The sequence below is a fragment of the Loxodonta africana genome, chromosome X (assembly GCF_030014295.1).
Source record: "Loxodonta africana isolate mLoxAfr1 chromosome X, mLoxAfr1.hap2, whole genome shotgun sequence".
Classification (NCBI taxonomy): Eukaryota; Metazoa; Chordata; class Mammalia; order Proboscidea; family Elephantidae; genus Loxodonta; species Loxodonta africana.
Genome location: NC_087369.1, coordinates 76,328,945 through 76,351,181, shown reverse-complemented (window position 1 = coordinate 76,351,181; position 22,237 = coordinate 76,328,945). Strand labels below are relative to the sequence as shown.

The window sequence follows — 22,237 nt, the reverse complement described above, 5'->3', positions numbered from 1 at the left end:
GATTCTTGTCTTTTTTAAATTTATATGATGGCTTATATTGATTGTTTTTCTAACGGTGAACCATCCCTGCATACCTGGTATGAATCCCACTTGGTCATGGTGAATTATTTTTTTGATATATTGTTGAATTCTATTGGCTAGAATTTTTTTTGAGGATTTTTGCATCTAAGTTCATGAGGGATGTAGGTCTGTAATCTTCTTGTGTTGTCATTGTCTGGTTTTGGCATCAGGGATATGCTGCCTTCATAGAATGAGTTTGGGAGTATTCCATCCTTTCCTATGTTTGAAAATCCTTTAGTCGTAGTGGTGTTAACTCTTCTCTGAAAGTTTAGTAGAATTTTCCAGTGAAGCTGTCAGGGCCAGGGGTTTTTGTTGTTGTTGTTGGGAGTTTTTACATTACATTTTCAGTCTCTTCTTTATTATGGGTTTATTTAGTTGTTCTACCTTTGTTTGTGTTAGTTTAGGTAGGTAGTGTGTAGGTAGTGCAGGTAGGTAGGTAGGTAGTGTGTAGGTAGTATAGGTAGGTAGGTTTGAACCAGTTTGTTATTACTTAGTATCACCTTGCCTTTGTCTCCATTATAAAGTTCTATACCTATACTGTTTATTCCCTCTTTTATTGTTCTGACGTTGTTGTCATTTACAGATTAACCTCTCTGTTTCCCTGTTGCAATTGTTCAGGTTTTGGATAGTCCTTGATAGTTCATTTCCTATGTTGGTATCTGGCTGGTACAATCTCACGTCCTAGATTCAGGCTGTGGTCTGATGCTGTTGGTTCTCAGACCGAAGGACTCCCTTTAATCATTCTTCTAAGTTTGGTTTGGTTTTTACATATTGCCCAAATTTCTGTTTATCTGGAAATGTCCTAATTTCACCATCATATTTGAATGAAATTTTTGCAGGATATATTATTCTTGGTTGGCAATTTTTTTTCTTTCAAGATTTTATATAAGTCATCCCATTGCCTTCTTGCCTGCATGGTTTCTGCTGAATAATTAGAGCTCAGTCTTATTGTTTCTCCTCTGTATGTGACTTTTTGTTTTTCACAAGCTTTGTCTTTAGTTTTACTGAGTGTGATTATGATATGCCTTAGTGTTTTTCTTTTGGGGTCTATCCTATATGGAGTTCGTTGAGCTTCTTGAATGGTAAGCTTTTCATCATTCATGATATTAGGGAAGTTTTCTGTCAGCAATTCTTCAGTGATCCTCTCTGTGTTTTCCATTTTCTCTCCCTGTTCTGGAACCCAGATCACTCGCATATTTTTGCTTTTGATTGTATCCCACATAATTCTCAGGGTTTCTTCATTTTGCTTCATTCTTTTTGTGATTTTTCCTCAGAGTTGTATCCAAGTGGTTGTCTTCAATTTTGCTGATCTTGTCCTCCATCATTTCAGACCTGCTCCTCAGCCCTTCTATGACACTGTCCATTTCCAAAATCTTGTTTATCTTTTGGATTTCTAATTGTTGTTTTTGTATGATTTCTAGTTGTTAATTTATTTTGGCATTTTGTTCCTGTATTACTTTCCTGAATTGTTCCATATTTTGTCTGTATTTTTCATGAATTTGTCTGCCTTTTCCAAAAATTTTTCTATTTTTTCCTCATTTTTGTCTGTGTTTTGCTTCAGTGCTTGATTGCTCTGAATATTAGAGATTTGAATTCCCTGTCAGGTAGTTCTAGTGCCTTTTCTTCTACTGGAAAGTCATCTGGCATCTTATTTTGGATGCCTACTGGAACTGTTTTGTCCTTTTTTATATGTTTTGATATTGTCTGCTGTCTTTGGGTCATTCAGTAATTATAGTCTTTGTTTCTTGATTGTAGATTTGATTGTTTCATCCTGGGCTTTTCTGTTTTATGTGGTTATGTGTGTGCAGGTGGGCTGTGCATTCTTTGTTTGCTTGTCTGCAGTCACGATACTTCTCACTTCCTTGTCCAATGTGCATGGGCAGTCATTCAGCTATGGTGCAGCAGGGCAGGTCCAGCTGAAGGGGTGGGTCTGGGATGGGTTGTTTGTGGCATGTAATAGAGCCAACAGGGCGGGCTGGAAATTAGTGCTGGGCAGGTTCCAGTAGGCCGTACTTATACTGCTTGGAGGTGTGATGTTCAGTTCACGGTGCAGGTGGGCAGGAAGAATGGGGGAGGTTGTGGTGTGTGGAGCTAATAGGTGTATGGAAAGAGGAGATTAAAACAGGAGCCAAAAACAAACAAGCAAGCAAAGAAAGGGGGAAAAAAGAGTGCTAAGGGAGCTTGCTGTTGGATTGGAGAGATAAGAAACTGAGAAATGGAGAAAAGCAAAAAGGAGAAAAGAAGAAAAAGGGAAAAAGAAAGAAAAATAACTAGATAAAAATTTGGAAATGAAAAAAGGAAAAGTCCTCAGGAGTCCCAGAGTCCCACCAGTGGAGCTGCTAAGACCAGGGAAGTGGCTCCCAGGCTGCACAGTGTAGCCTGGCTAGAGGGGGTATAGATTTCACACAGCATCAGGTATTCAGGAGACAGGAAAAGAACATAAGTGTAGAGAGACAAGAACTGAGAAATGAAGACAGACAGAAAGGGAAAAAGAGAGAGAAAATAAAAAGAAAGAAAGAAGAAAAAAGCAATGCCCCCTGGGATCCACCTACGTGGCTGCACAGATTGGGGGAGTGGCTCCTAAGCCGTGCAGTGAAGCCCAGCTAGAAGGGGCTCCCAAGCTGGGAAAAGAAAAAGAAAACAAACAAACAAAACAGGACAGAGCAAAACAAGAGAAAAAAAAAAAAAAACCAGGGATCCCACCAGCGTGGTGTCAGGCTGGTGGAGTGGTTCCCCATCGAGTATGGCTTCACAGCCTTTCAAGAAGAAGCAAAGATGGCACACAGGACCAGGTATTCCAGAGAAAGGAGGGGGAGGTTGTAGGAGGCACAGAAGAAATCAAAAGAGATGGAAAGAAGCAATCCCACCTCAGGGGCCCAGCCAGTGTGGGCAAGGCAAATCCAAACAGCCTGAGGCCAAAGCAGTTGCCTCACGGCCAAGAGACTGTGGCTGGCGAGAAACAGAGGAGGCCCAAGGTAGGGGGAGAAGGGGGGGTTAAGAAAGCGTATATCGTTCGTTACCGGGTGCTCTGTCTCCACCTGGGAACTTCGTGAAGCTGTTTTCCCATACTCCCTGTCTACTGATCTCAGACGTAGGTGGGGCGAATCCAAGCTGCACAGATGCTGCACTTCCCGGTCGGCCAAGCCACTGCAGCCAGCCAGAAAGCTGGGAAGTGGAGCATCGGGGTTGGGGGGAGAATGGGGGGTGAGAAAGCATGTATCACTGGTTACTGGGTGTTCTGTCTCCTGCTGGGAGTTCAGAGAAGCAGCTTTCTCATGCTCTCTGTCTGCTGATCCCCGACTGGAGTCCAGGATGGCAGATCCGTGCTTCGTTAGCTGATAGGGCCCTCTGCACATCTCTTTCCTCTCTCTCTGTCCTCTGTCACTTTCTTTTTCCATTCGGTGCTTGGCTGAGTTCTCTGTCTCTTCATTTGGCACTTCATGTTCCAGGAATGACATTTGTCTGTGTGTTACTTCGTTTTTCAGGTCTTTGCTATGGAAGGATGGTGTGGTGCTTCTGTCTATGGTGCCATGTTGGCCAGAAGTCCCCCACTCCTGCTCTTTTTGGTTGTTGTTTGCTTGATATTTTTTTTTTTCCATCCTTTGAGTTTTAGTTTGTTTGTGTCTTTAAGGCTAAGGTGTGTCTCTTGTAGGCAGCATATAGACAGATCCTGTTTTTTTATCCATTCTGCCACTCTGTCTCTTTATTTGTTCATTTAATCCATTTACATTCAGCGTAATTATTGATATGCATGAGTTTAGTTGTGTCATTCTGATGTCTCTTTTAGTGTATTGTTGACAGTTTCTTTCTTCCACTTAATTTTTTGTGCTGAGTAGTTTTTCTTTATATATTATCTTTCCCTCTTTTCGGCTGTTATTGATTTTGTTTTTGCTGAGTCTTTATGTTTTTCTTGTATTTTATTTTGATGTGAATGATTGTTAGTCTCCTTTGTGGTCACCTTAATATTTACCCTTGTTTTTCTAAGTTTAAACCAAACTTTTATCTTTTTATATTGCCTTGACTTCCTCTTTATATGAAAGGTCTCTCACTGCGTTTTCTAGTCCCTCTTTATTGATTTAATGTTGTCATCTCTTATATAATGACATCGTTGTTTCCTTGCTTTGACCAACCAGATAACTCAGCCCCTGTCCTGTGTTCTATTCTTGGGTTGTTATCTGATGTTATTGACTTTCTTTCCATAGGGCTCCCTTTTTTTATAATTTTTATTGTGCTTTAACTGAAAGTTTACAACTCAAGTCAGTCTCTCACTCAAAAACTTATATACACCTTGCTACATATTCCCCAGAGGACTCCTTTTAGTATTTCTTGTAGTTTTGGTTTGGTTTTCACAAATTCCCCAAATTTCTGTTTTTGCCTTCATATTTGAGAGACTGTTTTGCTGGATATATGATTCTTGGTTGGCATTTTTTTTCCTTTAAGGCTTTATGTATGTCATCCCATTGTCTTCTTGCCTGCGTGGTTTCTACTGAGTAGTCTGAGCTTATTCTTATCGACTCTCCTTTTAGGTGACTTTTTGTTTGTCTGTAGCCACTCTTAAAATTCTCTCTTTATCTTTGGTTTTGGCAAGTTTGATTATAGTATGTTTTGGTGACTTTCTTTTGGGATCTGCCTTGTGTGGGGTTCGATGAGCATCTTGAATAGGTATCTTCTTGTCTTTCATAATATTAGGGAAGTTTTCTACCAACAAACCTTCAACAATTCTCTCTATTTTCTCTTCTCCCTCCTTGTTCTGGTACTCCAGCCACTCATAGGTTATTTCTCTTGATAGACTCCCACATGATTCTTAGGTTTTCTTCATTTTTTTTAATTCTTTTATCTGATTTTTTTTAATATATTGGTGCCAGGTGTTTTGTCTTCAGCCTCACTAATTCTGACTTCCATTTTCTCAATTCTGCTCCTATTGAGCTGTCTAGTTCTGAACTTTTATTGTTATTCTTCTGAATTTCTGATTGCTGTCTCTGTGGATTCTTGAATCCTATTAAATTTGTAATTATTCTCTTGAATAACCTTCTTAATTTCCTCCACTGCTTTATCTGTGTGTTTCTTGGCTTCTTCTGCATTTTACCGGCTCTCCTTCCTATTCTCTTGAAGAGTTCTGTATATTAATCTTTTATATTCTACATCTGGTAATTCCAGGAATATATCTTCATCTAGAGGATTCCTTGATTCTTTGTTTTGGGAGCTTTTTGAAACAATCATGGTCTGTTTCTTTATGTGATTTTATATTGACTGTTATCTCCAAACCATCTATAAGTTATTGTATTAATTTATTTTGTTTGTTAACTGTGTCCTAGCTTCTTGCTTTGTTTTGTTTTTAAATGCCCAAATAGGCTGTTCAAGTGAGCTAGTTTGATTATTGGAGCCTTTGAAGGTATAACTTCCTGCCACCACATGGCTAGAGCTGTTACCAGTTATATCAGCCTAGGAGTCCATTCACTTTTCTTATATGCATTCAGCTCAGGTGTCCAGGTAGTCAGTAACCAAGTGTGTGGTGCAGGCTCTCACCTACAATCTTAGAGGAGCAGGGGTGACTGGTATCTAGCTTCAGCGGGTGTCATGCTTTGAGCAAGGCAGGTGACTGACAGCCATTCCCTGAGTGTTTGTGAGGAAAGCAGGTCCCTTTTCCCTAGAGTGCCCAGGTGGGTGGGCTTTGTAGGCAGACCACGGGCACCTAGTTTTTTTTAGCTGTATGAACTGGGAGGTACCACTTATCCTTGGACCCCTGTCACAGGTAGTTAGGTGGCATGGGTGGAGCCACCGGTCCTCAGGCCCCTGATGTGGGTAGGTGAGGACCCTTCTTAATAGGCAGAGGCATTTCAAATGTCAGAAACCCGCCTTTCTACCACACAGCTGAAACAGTTGAAGTCAGACCTCAGGCACATACACTGTTGCACTGTGCCAATTAGGGCCTAAGCTGCTGAAATGGGCCCACACAGGTCCATGCAGGGGTATTCGCATTTTTTTTAAACAAGTGTACATTTTATTCTTCAGGGCTCTAGCGTGTTCTTGTACAAACACAGTGGGTCCATCACCCCCCTTCCTCTGCTCATGTCCCCCCAGCCCCCCACAGTTAGACACCTGAGATACTTAGGCATGATTAAGCAGGAATATTTAATATTCTTTTTTTTTTTTTGTTGGATAGGCATGGTTAGATTCAGAATATTCAGTTAATCTCTCTTGAGTGCCTTTTGTGTTTTCATCTATCCTAAAACTCTGCCTGATGTTTAATGTACATCATCACTTACTGTAAACAAGAAGGAGCCTGTGAGATCATTATTCCCATTTTACAGATGAGGAAACAGAGGCTCCTCATCTGGGATTTTGAATGAATTCGTGTGAAAGAATAAATGGGATAATGTGGGTCCACATTTCTATGTGTCAGGGTGGAGCCCCTTTGGGTTTCTTTGGACTGGCTTTAGGATATAGAATCAGTCAGAGGCAGCTCTTAAATTGAATATCCTTGTTCAACAGTTTTTTTTTTTTTTTGGTGCACCAGATCCTATCCTCATAGCTGGGAAGGAGACACCAGTGCACAGAAAGACGTGGCTTTTGGCATTTGTGGCCTTACAGCACTCACCACGTGCAACCTGATATCTCAGCTACCGTACACAGCTCAGTTCCTCACCAGGCATGAAGGCCTTAGAAGGCAGTGATGTTAAGCTGGATGATTTTCATTCATTTGGACCACCCAGAAAGCTTTCTGTGCTTAGGAGACTTTCTATTTTACATGTCCCGATAGGGTTGGCAGTGGGAGAACCACACAGCCATAGCTCTTACATAGCTCTTAACAACTACATCACCAGGGTTTCCAACTATTCCATAGGAGTTGAAAATGCTGGAAATTCACTTTTTCTGCCTTCCTTGAAGCTGAGGTGCAGAGGAAACTTTGACTGCAGAACTCAAGGAGCAAGAGTGGTGGAAAGCTTGTTAGCATTTTGGTTGGAACTGTATTAAATCTATAAATTAATTTGGAATCAAGTTGACAACTTCGCAATATTTCTTCTTTCTATCCAGGATCAAAATATTTTTTTTTCATTTATGTAATTCTTTTTTGTGTTTTATACTTTTCTTTTTTATACAAGTCTTGAATATTTATAAGTATTTCCTGGATTTGATTATGTAAATATACCATATACACACACACACAGGTACCATTGTGAATGGAATCTTTTTCTTACTATATTTTTGAACTGGTTATTGCTAGTATATTGGAATGCTCATAATTTTTGCATATTTATTTTCTGACCAAGGGTTTTAATAAGTTTTTGTTGATTTTAACAATTTTTCAATTGCTTCTCTTGGTTTTTTCAAGTACACAGTTATAGGTAAATATTGATTACTCTATCTCATTTCCAACAACTTTAATTTTTCTCATTCTTCTTTAATTGCATTAGATAGCCTGGTGTTTCATTGCCCTTGCTTTTCATTAAATCACCTGGAAAGTTTAAAAATTCCCAAGACTCACCTATAGAGATTCTGATTTAATTGATATAGGATGGAACCTGGGCATCGTCATTTTTCAGAGCTTCTCAGATGTTTCTAGAAACTAGGTTTGAGAACCATTGATAAGTAATATCAGGTATCCTTTTCTGGTTTCTGGTTTTAAGTTTCTAGTGTTTTACTATTAATAATATCAACCGATTGCTTGAGATGTTCAATGGTGTGCTGAAGGCAACGTAGAGCTTTTTGTGCACATCTCTTCCCACCTCCACGTTTAATGACATGTGAATAGCTTTAAATCAGCCATGGTGGAAGTATTTTACACCACATAAATTGGAAAATGCTACAAATCAAGACACCTCCTCCCACTGCCTACTTGGTTATTAATCATTTACCAGTAAACTACTGTAGATCCTTATTAGATTAAGGAAAACCAGAACCAAACCCATTGCCATCGAGTCGATTCCGACTCATAGCAACCCTATAGGACTGGATAGAACTGCCCCACAGGGTTTTCAAAGAACACCTGGTGGATTCAAACTGCCGACCTTTTGGTTAGCAGCCAAACTCTTAACCACTACGCCATATCCTTCTATTCCTAGGCTAAGAAGAATTTTTATCCTTCCTTACTATTTGTGTATCATTGTAGCCACCTTTAATCATGTTGACAACTTACATCAGCAAAGTTCTAAAACCTTTTATTTGTCATAGTACATGTATTTTCAGAAGGATGGCTGTTTTCTGATTCTTCAGAGTGTTTCCCTTCTTTGGACTAACTTTTCAGCTTGTTCTTTCTATTGGATTACAGACAAGCAGGAGTTAAGTTTGAGTTTGTCGGATATTGATTTGGGTCCTTTCACAGAATTTTCAGGTCCAAATGAGTAAATAAGAGAAACATCACATCCAACAATTACTGCTGTGACGAACCACAATATCCAGTGTTTTGGGGTGGAAAAGAACGGTTTAGAGACCAACCCAGAGGACTGTGTGTTCTTCAGACAATTCTTTATGAATACTGTCTTGTCACTAAAATGTATATAGCATTAGGCAATAGAAAGCTGAGATTTGCATTCTCTGAGAAGTACTGGAATGTGGAAATCAGAATCTGGTTGGTTACATGCATACCTGTATGCTTTACAATCAACTGAGCTGAAGTTGGCGTGGACACCCCCTTGTGAATGTTAAGGAACCTAAACAGGACAAATGGCTGAATTGATGGCCACTCTGCTTCCACTGAGATTGGAACAGGCCTTGGGAAGAGCCTAGATTTTACTCAAATAAGGCTGTGGTATAACTTATGACATAATCGAGTTACAATAAACTGTACTTATGACCATCTGGGTTTTTTATACATCTTATCGTTTTTAGTAATATATACTACATACAATGTTGTGGTGTGTAATTTGCTGATGTCATTCTCAGATGTTCACTTGAAGATGTTCAATGTTATAATTTATTGTTCAAATAAAGATAGGATTTATAAAGATACTGATATGAAACGGCAGTAGTAAGGAAAACTAAAAAAAAAAAAGAAGTATTCGATTTACATCAGAACCAACTTACAACGGAGTCATCAGAATGGAACCCTGTCATAAGTCAGGGACTACCTGTACCAATTATCAATTTACCTAGGAAGATACCTTTCTAATACTAGCAACTGAAATGCTGGTTCCCCTAGAATGGCTTCTTGGCCTTCCCCCATTCCAAAAGGATGGAGCTTAGTATGTGCCAGAAATTCTTTTGGAGAACAAGGTTATAACAGATTCACTGGAGAAGCTGGGAAATATACAGTATAGGAGATGGCAAGCATGTATACACAGCAGTGGTACAAAGCAGGGTACCTGAGAATTGGTAATCCAAAAGTTGTTTGGGAAACACATATTGAGATCAAGGGTAGTAGGAGAACCTTATGAAATAATTACCATGCAATGGAGAATGTATCTAGTCATCACATTGCTTCTGCTCTTTAGATGGAATGTCTCCTGGCCTCTCTGTGTAATAATCAATGCACACTTACAAATATGGTATATCTAATGTCAACTTTTTGCATTTTATTTTTTTGTTTTGGACTTACTACCCTCATTTGGTTGGCAAGTACTTTCTTTAGCAGAATTAATATCACCAATTAATTGCTGGTCAAATGCCTATTCCTGTGGCCCCCCAGTTTGAGATGCCGTTTCCTCCTATTACATATTTATTCAACAAATATTTATTGAGCATCTATTATATGCTTTCCACTGTTCTAGGTGCTGGGGATATAGAGGTGTTTAACAAGGTCTCTGTCCTCATGGAGCTGACATTCTAGTGCAAAATATATAGTATGCAAGACAGTGATAAGTGCTAAGGTGAAAAGTAAAGAAGGAAAGGTGGTAAGGAATATAGGGGTTTCATGATAATATATTTAGATAATGTTACTAGGGAAGACATGGCCAAGAAGGTGTCATTTTAGTAGAGACTTGAAGGTAAGAGTGAATGAACCATGCCGATATCTGAGGGAAAGAACATTCTGAGCAGAGGGAACAGCAGGTGCAAAGGCCCTGGGGGGGAACATTCTTGGTGTGTTTGAGGAACAATGAGAAGGTCAGGGTGTCTGGAGGGCAGTGAGAGATGGGAGAGTAGTAGCAGATGAGGTCAGAGAGATAAGGGAGAGGGAAGGGATACAGATCATGTAGGGTCCTGGAGGTGATTATAAGGATTTTTACTTTAATTATGAATGAGACCATTTGAAGATTTTAAGTAAAGAGTTACATAATCTGACATATGTTTTAACAGTATCATTCTGACTGCTGTGTGGAGAACAGAATGTAGTGGGACAAGGGCAGAAGCTGAGAAACCATTTAGGAATTTGTTGTAGTAATTTTGGTAGCAGGGGATATCATTGCTGTTAGGTGCCATGAAGTTGGTTCCGACTCAGCAACCTTATGTATAACAGAACGAAAAATTGCCTGGTCCTACACCATCCTCACAGTAGTAGGTATGTTTGAACCCATTGTTGCAGCCAATCCACCTCGTTGAGGGTCTTTCTCTTTTTCCCTGACCCTCTACTTTACCAAGCATGATGTACTTCTCCAGGGATTGGTCCCTCCTGATAACATGTCCAAAGTAAGTGAGACAAAGTATCACCATCCTCGCTTCTAAGGAGCATTCTGGCTGTACTTCCTCCAAGACAGATTTGTTCATTCTTCTGGCAGTCCATAGTATATGAAATATTCTTCGCCAACACCATAATTCAAATACATCAATTCTTTTTCAGTCTTCTTTTTTCATTGTCCAGCTTTCACACGCACATGGCTTGGGTCAGGCACACCTTATCCATCTAAGTGACATCTTTGCTTTTTAAGATTTTAAAGAGGACTTTTGTAGCAGATTTTCCTACTGCAATGCATCCTTTGATTTGTTGAGTTCTGCTTCCATGGACATTGATTGTTTTTGTTGTTGACTTTGTTCTTGTTGATTTGTGACTTAGGAGACCCCATGTGTTACAGAGTAGAACTGTTCCATAGGGTTTTCTTGCCCGTAATCTTTACAAAAGAAGATCTCCAGGTCTGTTTCTCGTGTGGTGCCCCTGGTGGGTTTGAACTGCCAAGCTTTTGGTTAGCAGCCAAGCGCAAGCCATTTGCGACACCCAGGGACCTTCATGGGCATTGATTGTTGATCCAAGTAAAGTGAAATCCTTGACAACTTCAGTATTTTCTCCATTTATCATGATGTAGCTTATTGGTACAGTTGTGAAGATTTTTGTTTTCTTTATGTTGAAGTGTAATGCAGACTGAAGGCTATAGTCTTTGATCTTCATCAGTAAATGCTTTAAGTTTTCTTCACTTTCAGCAATCAAGGTTGTGTCATCTGCATATCACAGGCTTCCTCCAATCTTGATGTCACGTTCTTCTTCATATAGTCCAGATTCTCAGATTATTTGCTCAGCATACAGATTTAATAAGTATAGTGAGAAATAATCAGGTTCTGGATATATTTTGAAGGTAGAAGACAACAGGATTTGATGTTGATCAAGATGTGGGTTATAAGAAAAAGAAAGGAGTAAAGAATGACTACAGAGATTTTGGCCTGAGCTAAAGGAAGGTTGGCGTTCCCACTGTCTGAGATGGGGAAGGCTGCAAGAGAATCAGGTGTCAATGGGAAATATGAGGGATTCAGTTTTGGACTTTTTGATTTATTTAATAAAACCCTCAAAGTTTTGGGGTAGCCACTATGTCAGTCTACACCGAATAGAATCTCTTTTCTCTTACCCCCTCCGTAAGAAAAGAATCCCCATGTCTTGTCAGTTTTACTTTCTAAATATCTCTCAAATCCCATCACTCTTCTCCAGTACCACTTCTCTTGTTTTGGCTGCCATCAATCAGCTCTCCATGGACTGGTGAAGTAGCCTACAAACTGGTCTCCCTACCATCAGGACTGGCCCTCCTACAAACTGGTCTCCCTACCATCAGGACTGGCCCTCCTCAAACAACATGACACACCTCACCCAGAGTGATCTTTTAAAATCACACATGACTCTGTCCATATTTCCCTCCTGAGGGCTAAAGCCCCAACTCCTGAGCGTTGCACTTAAGGTCCTTCATTATCTGACTCTTGTATACCTGCTCACCTTCACCTCTTGCCACTCCCATTTAATCTTAATATTCCAATGATCCCCAGTTCCTGGTGGTTTCCCAAACACGCCATGCTCTCCATACATCTGTTTAGAAAATGTGCACTTGTGCACCTAGAGAAATCTCAGTCCATCTTTTAAAACTCAGGTGAGTCTTATACTGACTCTTCTGGGGAGTTTTTTCCCTATCTATGTTACTTCTGTGGAAACCCTGGTGGAACAGTGGTTAAGTGCAACGGCTGCTAACCAGAAGGTCGGCAGTTCAAATCCACCAGACGCTCTTTGGAAACTCTAATGAGGCAGTTCTACTCTGTCCTATAGGGTCGCTATGAGTCGGAATCAACTTGACAGCAGTGGGTTTTTTTATTACTTCTGTATATTGTGCATATTATTTTTATTGTACTTACAATTGTATTATGCATTATTTATCTATCTTAAATAGCGAGTTCCTCAAAGGTAGAATGAGTGCCTTACTCATCTTTGTAAACACAGCTTCTGGTGGTATTCCTGGCACATTAAAGTAGGTGCTCACTGTCCATTTGCTAAAGATTTGAACTGAACAGGTACTGTTAGATGGATAGCCATATCACATTTGTTTATTGACATCAGTTCCCCTGCAGCCCTTTCATACTAATGCTGTTCTTCTACATTTGACATACCACTGAGCCCTGAGGTGTAGTCTTCACTACCTTGTCCAGATTATCATATTCGAGCATCAGTGGAGGTGCTAAGTAAGAAGACCCTGGGGACAAGCTGATTGGATTCAAGTTCTGCTTCTGTTACTTATAAGTCATGTAGTGTTAAGAAAGTGAATTTACCTTTCTGACCCTTGATTTTTTTCATCTGTAAAATGTGGAAGGTATCAGTACTGCTCCATTGGGTTGCCGTGAAGATTACATAAGAAAAAAGAATTCCTATAAAGTACTTAGCGTAGTGTCTGGGACTCAATCAATGTTTGTTATTCCTCCATCTCCATACTCCCACCTTTTGGCTCATCTTTTACACCTTCTTGGAACCATTGTTTGTCAGTTTCCAGGCCACTCCCCCACAGTCACCAAGTCTTTGTTACCTGGCTTAGAAGATGTCTCTCCACCCCAACCCTTGTTATCATCCTCAGAGACATCAGTGTCTTTGTGCACCTTCACTTCAATTTCCTACCTTCACTTCAATTTCCTAGTCTTTATGGTTCCTTGACATCTTCAACTCCAGTGATACTTAGTCCACTCCATTTCAGGAAGTCACTTGTCTTCACTTGGATGTGCTCCATCCCTGATATCTGGAATTCCGGGATCTTATTCTGCTTAGTCTTCTAGCTCTGTCACTCATCTAGATTTCTTATCTCTTAATTACATCATTGTCTTTGCTAGGAGAGGTTAAGAACATGGACTCCGAAGGCCAACTATCAAGGTTCTAATCCCAATTAAACCACTTATTACCTGTGTAACCTTGGGCCAGCTGCTTAGACTTTCTTGCTTCAACTTCCTCATCTGGAAAATAGAGATAATAATAGTATCCTCTCATAGGGAAGTTCATGGTTTAAATGAATTAATATATGTAAAGTGCTCAGCAATACAAATATCAGCCAGACACTGAGCAAGTGCTATATGTTAGTGGTTACTTTCATTATTTTTATTATTTTGCTAGACCAACCGTCAATTCAGAATCTGCACTTATCGTGTCTACTAGAAGCCCTGCTGCGGAGCATCACCTGTTTCTATTGGGTCCACCAGAAAATCATGGGTCTTAGTCTCAGTAGATTCTCTGTATTATCATCCCCTCATTTTTTTCAGTGCCCCTAGTGATTTTTCTTCTATCTTTCAATTTTCCTAAATGTAGATCCAAACTTTGGCCACTCTCCTCAAACCTTTTTCCAACCTCAAAAACACTCCCCTGCTACTGGCTGGTGATCTCACCTCTTAACTGATTGAGAAAATACAGGCCATCAGGTACATCAGGTGTAAGCTTCCCATAGCCTCAGAATTAGAAGCCAACTTCTTCTGCTCTGTGCTAATTCTTCCAGTCTTGCTGTTGAGGCCATCCTTTCTTTCTTCCATGTAAATCTCACACCATCAATTATCCTCTTACTCACCTGTATTTTAACTGCTTCCTCTGTTGGCTCTCCCCATAGCCTATGATCATGCTCAAGCCTATGTAAATGTAAAAGAAAAAAAAGAATCTTTGACCTTACATGCCTATCTGGCTATTCTGCTCTATCATTTGTCCTTCCATTCCAGCCAAGCCACTAGAAAGTGCAGTCTCCACCACTAGTTATTTGAAGTGTGGCCCGGGTACCAGCAACATCAGCATCACCAATGAACTTGGTAGAAGTACAGAATCTCCAGCCCCTTTACAGACTTACTGAATAAGAACCTGCATTTTAACAAAATCCCCAGGTGATTTGCATGCACATTAAAATGTGAGAACTGGTCTACACTGACTCCCTCACATCTTCATTCCTTAATCCATTAACTTTTTGTTTCTATTCCTACACAGTGCATGTTGGGAATACTCATTTGCTTCAGTGAGCATTTCTCAGTCTTTGCCTTACTTGGACTCTGCTATATTTGTTATTTAACATGCACCTGAAACTTTCTCCTTTATGAGTTTCTATAACACATTTCTTTTCTCTCTTCCTTCCAGCCTCCTTCTCAGGTCCCTTTTCTTCCACTTATCCCTTAAACATGTTGTTCCCCAAGGTTCTGTTCACAGACTTCTCTTCCTATTCTACAAATATTCTCTTGATGAGCTCATCATATGATTTTAACTCTGCCAGTAGCTCCTCAATTTTTATCTCTAGCTCCAATCCAGTCCTGATAACTACATCCAGGCTTGTCACCTCCACCTAGGTGACCTACAGACATCACAAGCCTAAGACTGAGCTCATTAATCTTCTCTCCACCCAACCCTGAACACCCAAACAAAACAAAACAACCACCAACAACAGGGATGCTCCTCTTCCTATATTCCCTATCTTGGTTGGTAATACCACTGTCAATCTAGACTCCTACACAGACATACAGAGTTCTTGGCTTTTCTTACCTATGACCTCACATTTAATCAGCCACCAAGTCTAACCAATTTTACCTCCTTTTTTTTTTTTTAATCTACTCCCTTCTCATTTTTACTGCTACTGCCTTAGTTTCATGTCTCATTATCTCTCATCTGGACAATTACAATCACCTCCTAACTGTTCTCCCTGCCTTCAAATCCATTGTTCCCAAACTTCAGTCACTTTTTAACCATATCAATAATCTTTACTGTATCTGTGTACCACCTGTTGTACTATTTACTGAATTGTTTCGTATACAAATAAATCCACTGTATTTTTTGTCTCATCTAAGCAATGATGTTCTTGAAACAGTCTGAAGTGCTGATTATAGTGTTCAAATGCAAAATGCATAATTATTTAAACAAAGAAAATGTGCATCCAGTGCTACACTTTGAGAAACTCTGACATATAACACCGCTTACTATTTGGCCCTCTAACTCTGTCATTTATGCATTCATTCATGATTTAACTGAAACTTTTGTTGCATACTTTCTGGATGGCGCTGCAAGGCACTGAAAATAAGGAGCTGAATACAGGTGTATTTTTTTATATGATTATTTTTACTTTGCAAGAATTTGAACTTGGCAGTTTTAATCTTAGCTATTTTAACATGACTGATTATTTTACTACCATTGCCACTTTTATTGATTGATTGATTGCCACCTCTCCCCAGCTGATAGTTTTTAAACCACTAATGGACACAAACTTTCTAAACCATTAATGAACACAAACTCCAGGAATATGTTCAGTTGTGTTGCAAGAGAGAAGCTGAAATGACCGCATTATGCTAATACTAATCTTCCTTGTGCGTTCAATAAGCAGCACAGGTCCAAACACAGTCAATAACTGCAAGAAGCAATCAACAGCCAAAGAACAGAATACAGGTTCTGGCCATGGTCAATATCTGCAACCATTCTCTACCATTTTGTGTGTTTTGTCTCACCCATTGTCACTCCTACAGTGGAAGGATAATTGATCTTGCTGATGGGGAAAGGAAATTTTTGAGACATCAAAGATTCATTTTTTGTAAAGTGTTCATCTCTTAGAAACTGGCTTAGAGTACCTACCTCTTAATTAATGTACTTTGTTTTTCTTTTTTTAAAAGGGGTAAAAAGTAAGCTCGTCTGAAGGATTGGTTTTTTTTCTTGTTTTTATTTTTTATTTTTCCTTTTCCTAGATCCCAAATGCCCAGGAGATGTTGATTTTCATAATAGTGACTGGGACATTAAGACAATCACCAGCTCCTTGAAATTCTACCTCAGGTATGTCTGCGTTGATTTGAGGCTCTGCTTTTCATAGCTGATGAAATTTGTCTGGGGGGAGATAGGAGTTAATGCGATCCCAGTTTCAGGAGGTTGGATAGGATTGCTAGAGAAAAAAGAATAAAAAAAAGAGCAAAGAGGATTTCTATCACAGAAGAATGTGTATTGGATGACTTTTTAAAAAAAACTAAAAATTGGGAATTGAAGCAAGCGAAGCATTAAAACAATAGCATTGCTATTGAAAAAGACTTTTAAAGAAGATGATTTAAAATTATGTCTTTGAAATAATTGAAGAATATTTGCCATGGTGCATAGATAGAGTGATGCCATGATGTTCTCATTAGTGAAATCATGCGTTGTAACAGTTCAGTGTTATATAACATATTTTGTTGAATAACAACCATTGTGAAATATTAAATTGCACTTGGACAGAAGTAGTATGTGTGTTTTATATCTCATACCTTTATCCATGTAATAGAAATAAAAACCAAGAAAAGAAAATACAACCATAAAATGTTGGCACTGAATGAAGTGGCAGCATTAGGGAAAAAAAAAAAAAGTTAACTTACTAACAACATTTAGGGATATAAACCTAGGTAGTTTTGTGAATAAACACAATAATGATGAATGTATTTTTCAGTTTATTGCCATAAGCTTATACTATTATACAAAAGGCTTTTGAGAGATATATATTTTTTAAACTCATTCATTTCTTATCATTCTTTATGTTTTTGTTTTTTTTGTATGCCCTTTAGTATGTACCATACTTTATGTGCTAAAATGTCTTCTTTTTCAATTATTGTGCTTTTTAAGCATTAAGATAGAGATCTAAACTCTGGAAAACATCATTAATGCAGAATAGATTGGGCCCCACATCTTACAGTTAGATGACCTTCCGCTGTAGCATCATCTGAGAGCTTTACATAAACATGAATGCTCTTTCTAGTAGTATTTCTCCTACATCTACCAAGAAAGAAAGGAACTGTTATTGAAGGGCTTACTCTGTGCTAGGCACTGTGCTAGTTGCTTACATTGATGACACTTTTTTTGTCCATTAACCATATAAGGTAGGTGGTACTGTACTCATTTTATAGATGAGGAAATTGAGGTGCATCACCTCACCTCAGTGAAGTAATATCCAAGGTTACACAGCTAGTATTGTTTAAACCTAGGTGTTTCTGACTTGTAAGGCCACTGGTATTGGGCCATCCTCTTCACTTATTCCCCACCCCCAAGGGGCTGAGGCTTCCCTGAGGTTGCTTGAGCAATATAGTGAAGACAGAGAACAATCTGCTATACATACTTTGAGAAGACTCATGATGATGGGAGTGGTGGAAGTGGTTCCATGTCTCTAGCCTAGTTCAAAGGTATAAATTTTTCAAAGGTTTATATAGGTTAAGTTTCGCCCTCCATTACTTCTTGCCCAGCTCATCCCATAATAAGCAGTTGGCCCCTTTGAAAAATGGGAAGACTAAGCCTGAAAGTATGAGTGGGCTGCACCCCCAATTTGAGATGTTTGTCCGTAAGATTCTTACCCACGGAAGATATCAGTGTTTTCAGAGTGGGTCTCCTTTTGTGTTCTAGGCTCCTATCTCACCCTTCATCCCCATCATTTCCAGAAATGTACTCTAAAAATCATCCCTTCTCTCTCCTGTATCTTCATCCTCTCTCATTCAGCTGGCTTTTTCCTCTCAGTATAATTTTGCCCCAGCAGTGCACATCTTCTTCACCCTGTGTCTCCTTTCATTCATTCTACCATTCACTTAACCAATTGATAAGCATTTTCTGAGAGCCTACACAATGTCAGGCATGGTGCTAGGCAATAGGCACACAGTTGTGAGCAGATATGGTCTCTGACCTTAAGGAGTATATAGTCCAGTGTAAGAGACAGACAAAAGATAAAGAATCATACAAGTTTTCTGAAAGAAAGTTACAAGTTGCTACGAAAGCATATAACAGGCCCTGACCTATTTTGATTGGTTGTTTGAACTGTAAGTATGATTTGGAATTAACTAGGGAGGGGAGGGTTTCAGACAGAGGAAGGCCCCTTCGAGAAACTAGATGAACAAGTATTGGTGGAATATAGGGTGCAGAGAGGGAGGGAGAAGTATTTAGGGGCCAGATCATACAGGGTCTTGGAGGGCATTTCAAAGATTGGAGTCTGGATTTATGTTAAAAAGAATGGGGAATATGTTTAAGGATTTTAAGCAGAAGGGAAGGGTTACATGATGAACTTTGCATTTTGAAAAAAAAATAATATAAAGTTCAGATTAGAGGGAGGCAAAATGGGTACAGGTGGAAACCAATTAGTAGACTATTGCTGTGATCCAGGCAAGAGATGATGTTCCTGCCTGGTCTAGGGTAATAACAGTGGAGATGGGTAGAAATAAGCATATTCAAGAGACATTTAGCAAGTGAAACTCTTGGTGAATTGGATGTGAAGATGGAAGAGAGGGAAATAAAAGAATGACTTCCAAGTTTCTGGCCCATTGGGGAACTCAGGAAGACCAGATTAGAGAAAGACAATAAATTGGGTTTTGGATATGTCAAGTTTAGGTGCCTTTGAGGAAATCAGGGCAAGATGTTAAGCAGGCAATTGGATATATGGGTCTGCAACTCAGGAAAGAGTTCTGGGCTTGAGCTAAAATATTGGGAATTATTGACAGTGTAGTTAGTTGGAACCAGGAGCTTAGACAAGATTGCCTAATGAGAAAGATACTCCACCACTTCCCAGCCAAACTTCTGGATTAAGTAATACACTCTTCCTGCTCTACTTATTAACCTCCCAGATTACTCTTCAACCCATTGCAGTCTGACTCTCGCCCCCATTGCTCCCCTGAAGCTGCTCTTGCCAAGATCAGGAGTAACTCCCTCAATGCTAAACACAATGGGCAATTATTAGTCTTTACCTTACTTGATCTTTTTGTAGCATTTGAAACTCTTAAGCCTTTCTTCTTGAAACTTTCTACTCTTTTGGAATCTGTGATAATCACTTACTTTTAATTTTTCTCTTACTTCTTTGGCCATTTTTTAGAAGTCTCCTATATGGGCTTTTTGCCTGGTATTTCCCAAGGCTGTCTTCTTTTTTCAGTACACCAGAGGAATTGAAAACTCAAATATCTACCCCGTTTCCCTTTGCTGTCAAGTCGATTCCCACTTATATCGACCCTATAGGACAGAGCAGAAGTGCCCCATAGCATTTCCAAGGAGTGGCTGGTGGATTTGAGCTGCCAGCCTTTTGGTAAGCAGCCAAGCTCTTAAACACTGTGCTACCAAGAAATATAAATGAGTGAAGTAGGCTATTTGCATATTAAGCACATTGCCTTGTGGACCTTTATTTGGATAGTAATCCCTTTGTTTACAACAAAACAGCAATTTTCCTTACTTCTACAAAAAGCCATATGGGTCTAATTGAAGCGGGAAGAGAAGCAGGGAACATGGATTTTTATGTGAAATATCTCAATTATTTATATTTTGGTAACTGATTCCATTTCTTTTTTTAAACACTGTGCTGGACAAGCAAAAAATGTTGTAAGGCCTCATGTAGCTGTTTGGCTGTCGTTTGCCATCCTTCTTTGAGCAGTGGCATTTGCTCTCATGGTTTTAACCACCCTCCTAGGCGGATTGGAAACCCTGGTGGCGTAGTGGTTAAGTGCTACGGCTGCTAACCAAAGGGTCGGCAGTTCAAATCCACCAGGCACTCCTTGGAAACTCTATGGGGCAGTTCTACTCTGTCCTGTAGGGTCACTATGAGTCAGAATCAACTCAACGGCACTGGGTTTGGTTTGATTTTTTTGGTTTCCTAGACTGATAGGACCTTTGGTGGTGCAGTGGTTAAGCACTTCGCTAATAACCAAAAGGTCGACAGTTTGAACCCATCAGCTACTTTGTGGGAGAAAAATGCAGCAGTCTGTTTCCGTAAAGATTTATGTCCTTGGAAACCCTATAGGGCAGTTCTCCACCATCCTACAAGGTTTCTATGAGTTGGAATTGACTCGACAGCAGTGGGCTTGAGCCTGGGCCTAGACTGATGATTTCACATCTGCTTCTCAGGCCTGGAAGTGACCTGCATCCAGCTTCCTAATAGACATCCCCCCTTTGGTACCCCAGAGGCTCCTCTGACCCAGCATCTTCCTCTCTCTAAACCACTTCCTATTCTGTCTAGTCACCTGAACCAGATTTCTCTTTCCCCACCATCATACACAACCAATGAAGGACTTCTGCATTTACTATCTTTTAAATCACTCTCTTCACATTTACTTTTTATCCCTAATGCCACTATTTCTGTTTAGGCCTCTATTGTCTCTCACCCAGATTACTATAATAGTAACAGTGGCAGGCAGTATAGCATAGTATGAACCCTGGAGACAGACTGCCTGGTTCTGCCATTTACTAGCCATGTGTTCTTGGATGAGTTATTTAACTTCTCTGGGCCACAATTTCCTCATCTATAAAATGGGGATAATGAAGTACCTCCCATAGTGGTGTTGTGAGGATTAAATGAGTAGATACACGTAAATCACTTAGAAGAGTAAAGGATTTACTATTGTTATTAGTAGTGGTAGTAGTATTAGCTGTAGTAGTAGTAGTAGATCAATTCCTTTCTCCTAGCCACTGTGTACCTTTATTTTAGCATCAGATTACATTGCAACAACTACTACATTGCAGTTGTCCCACTGCATTACACTGTCCTCAACTAGACTATTAGCTCCTTGGAGCTTTGGACTTTGTCTTATTCATCTCTGTATGAATGAATGAATACAGTACTCAGCCAATATTTTTTTTGACTAAATGAAGAAACCTATTCGAGTCTCACTTTCCTCCTTCATTAAATGACAATGTGAGTAACTATGCTGCCTCACAGCATCATTGGAAGGATCAAATGGGAGTATGGATGCAAATGTACTTTGGAAGCTCTAAGGGATTATCAAATTGTAACATATTCATGGTAGTATACAGAGTGGGTCCGCTTTAGGATTTTGAAGGCTGAGTTGGTGCTACCTTTTACTTTTGAGAGCTAATTGGGGACTTTGCAAGGGGTTTAGCCCATGCTTTTGCAGGTCTTCTGTTGAATTTTTGGCCACTTGGATTCCCATGACAAAGCCTCGAATGAAGAGGAAAATGTCTATAGTCACACTACACTATGGAGCTCAGTAACTTCAGCCTTACTGCCCACAGAAGTGTAAATTCAAGGCCTGGCTACTTCCTCCCCAAAGGAACTTACAATCTTCATTAATTTCAGGAATCTTTCTGAACCTGTCATGACCTATAGACTGCACAAAGAACTGGTCTCTGCTGCCAGTAAGTATTTATGTTACTAGTAATTGTGTTGTCCTGCCTTCTTAATAAGATTTAAAGCAATAAGCCCTAGCAAACTGCTTGAAGGAAAGTAATTGGGGGAAAAAACAAAAATACATACATAGACTTTGCCTACTGCCAAATGAGAGTATTCTTGCTTTTCGTCTAACTCAAGGGTTGTATTATTTTTCATAAAGCAATGTTAGTCGAGTGAATTGGAGAAAATTGGGCAACTTGAGGGATGTGATAGATGTGAAGATTTTATTGATTGATTTTTCCTATTTCATCAGAATAAGAGCGTTGACTCACATTATCAGGGGACAGCAAAATGGTTCCATTACAGTTGCTGTTGCAGCTTTTCTTCAACACTTTGCCTTTTCAAAATGTTTTTCAGTTGTGTTGTGAATCACTACTCCTAATCTCTTAGCCCTAGCATCTAATTTTCTAGCTGAGAAAACTGAGGCTAGTGTAGAGGGGTGGGTGGGAAATGAAGCATAT

At 39.6% G+C, this 22,237-nt stretch overlaps 1 protein-coding gene across 2 annotated transcripts in view; it reads left to right on the top strand.

The window, feature by feature from the left end:
- Positions 1–22,237, top strand: part of OPHN1 (oligophrenin 1) — a 558,532-nt gene that overhangs the window by 415,577 nt on the left and 120,718 nt on the right. For both annotated transcript variants that reach the window (XM_064278400.1, XM_064278398.1), the window contains exons 16-17: positions 16,357–16,441; positions 21,684–21,742. In XM_064278400.1, the coding sequence (XP_064134470.1) occupies positions 16,357–16,441; positions 21,684–21,742 (144 nt within the window). The remainder of the gene's footprint in view (positions 1–16,356; positions 16,442–21,683; positions 21,743–22,237) is intronic.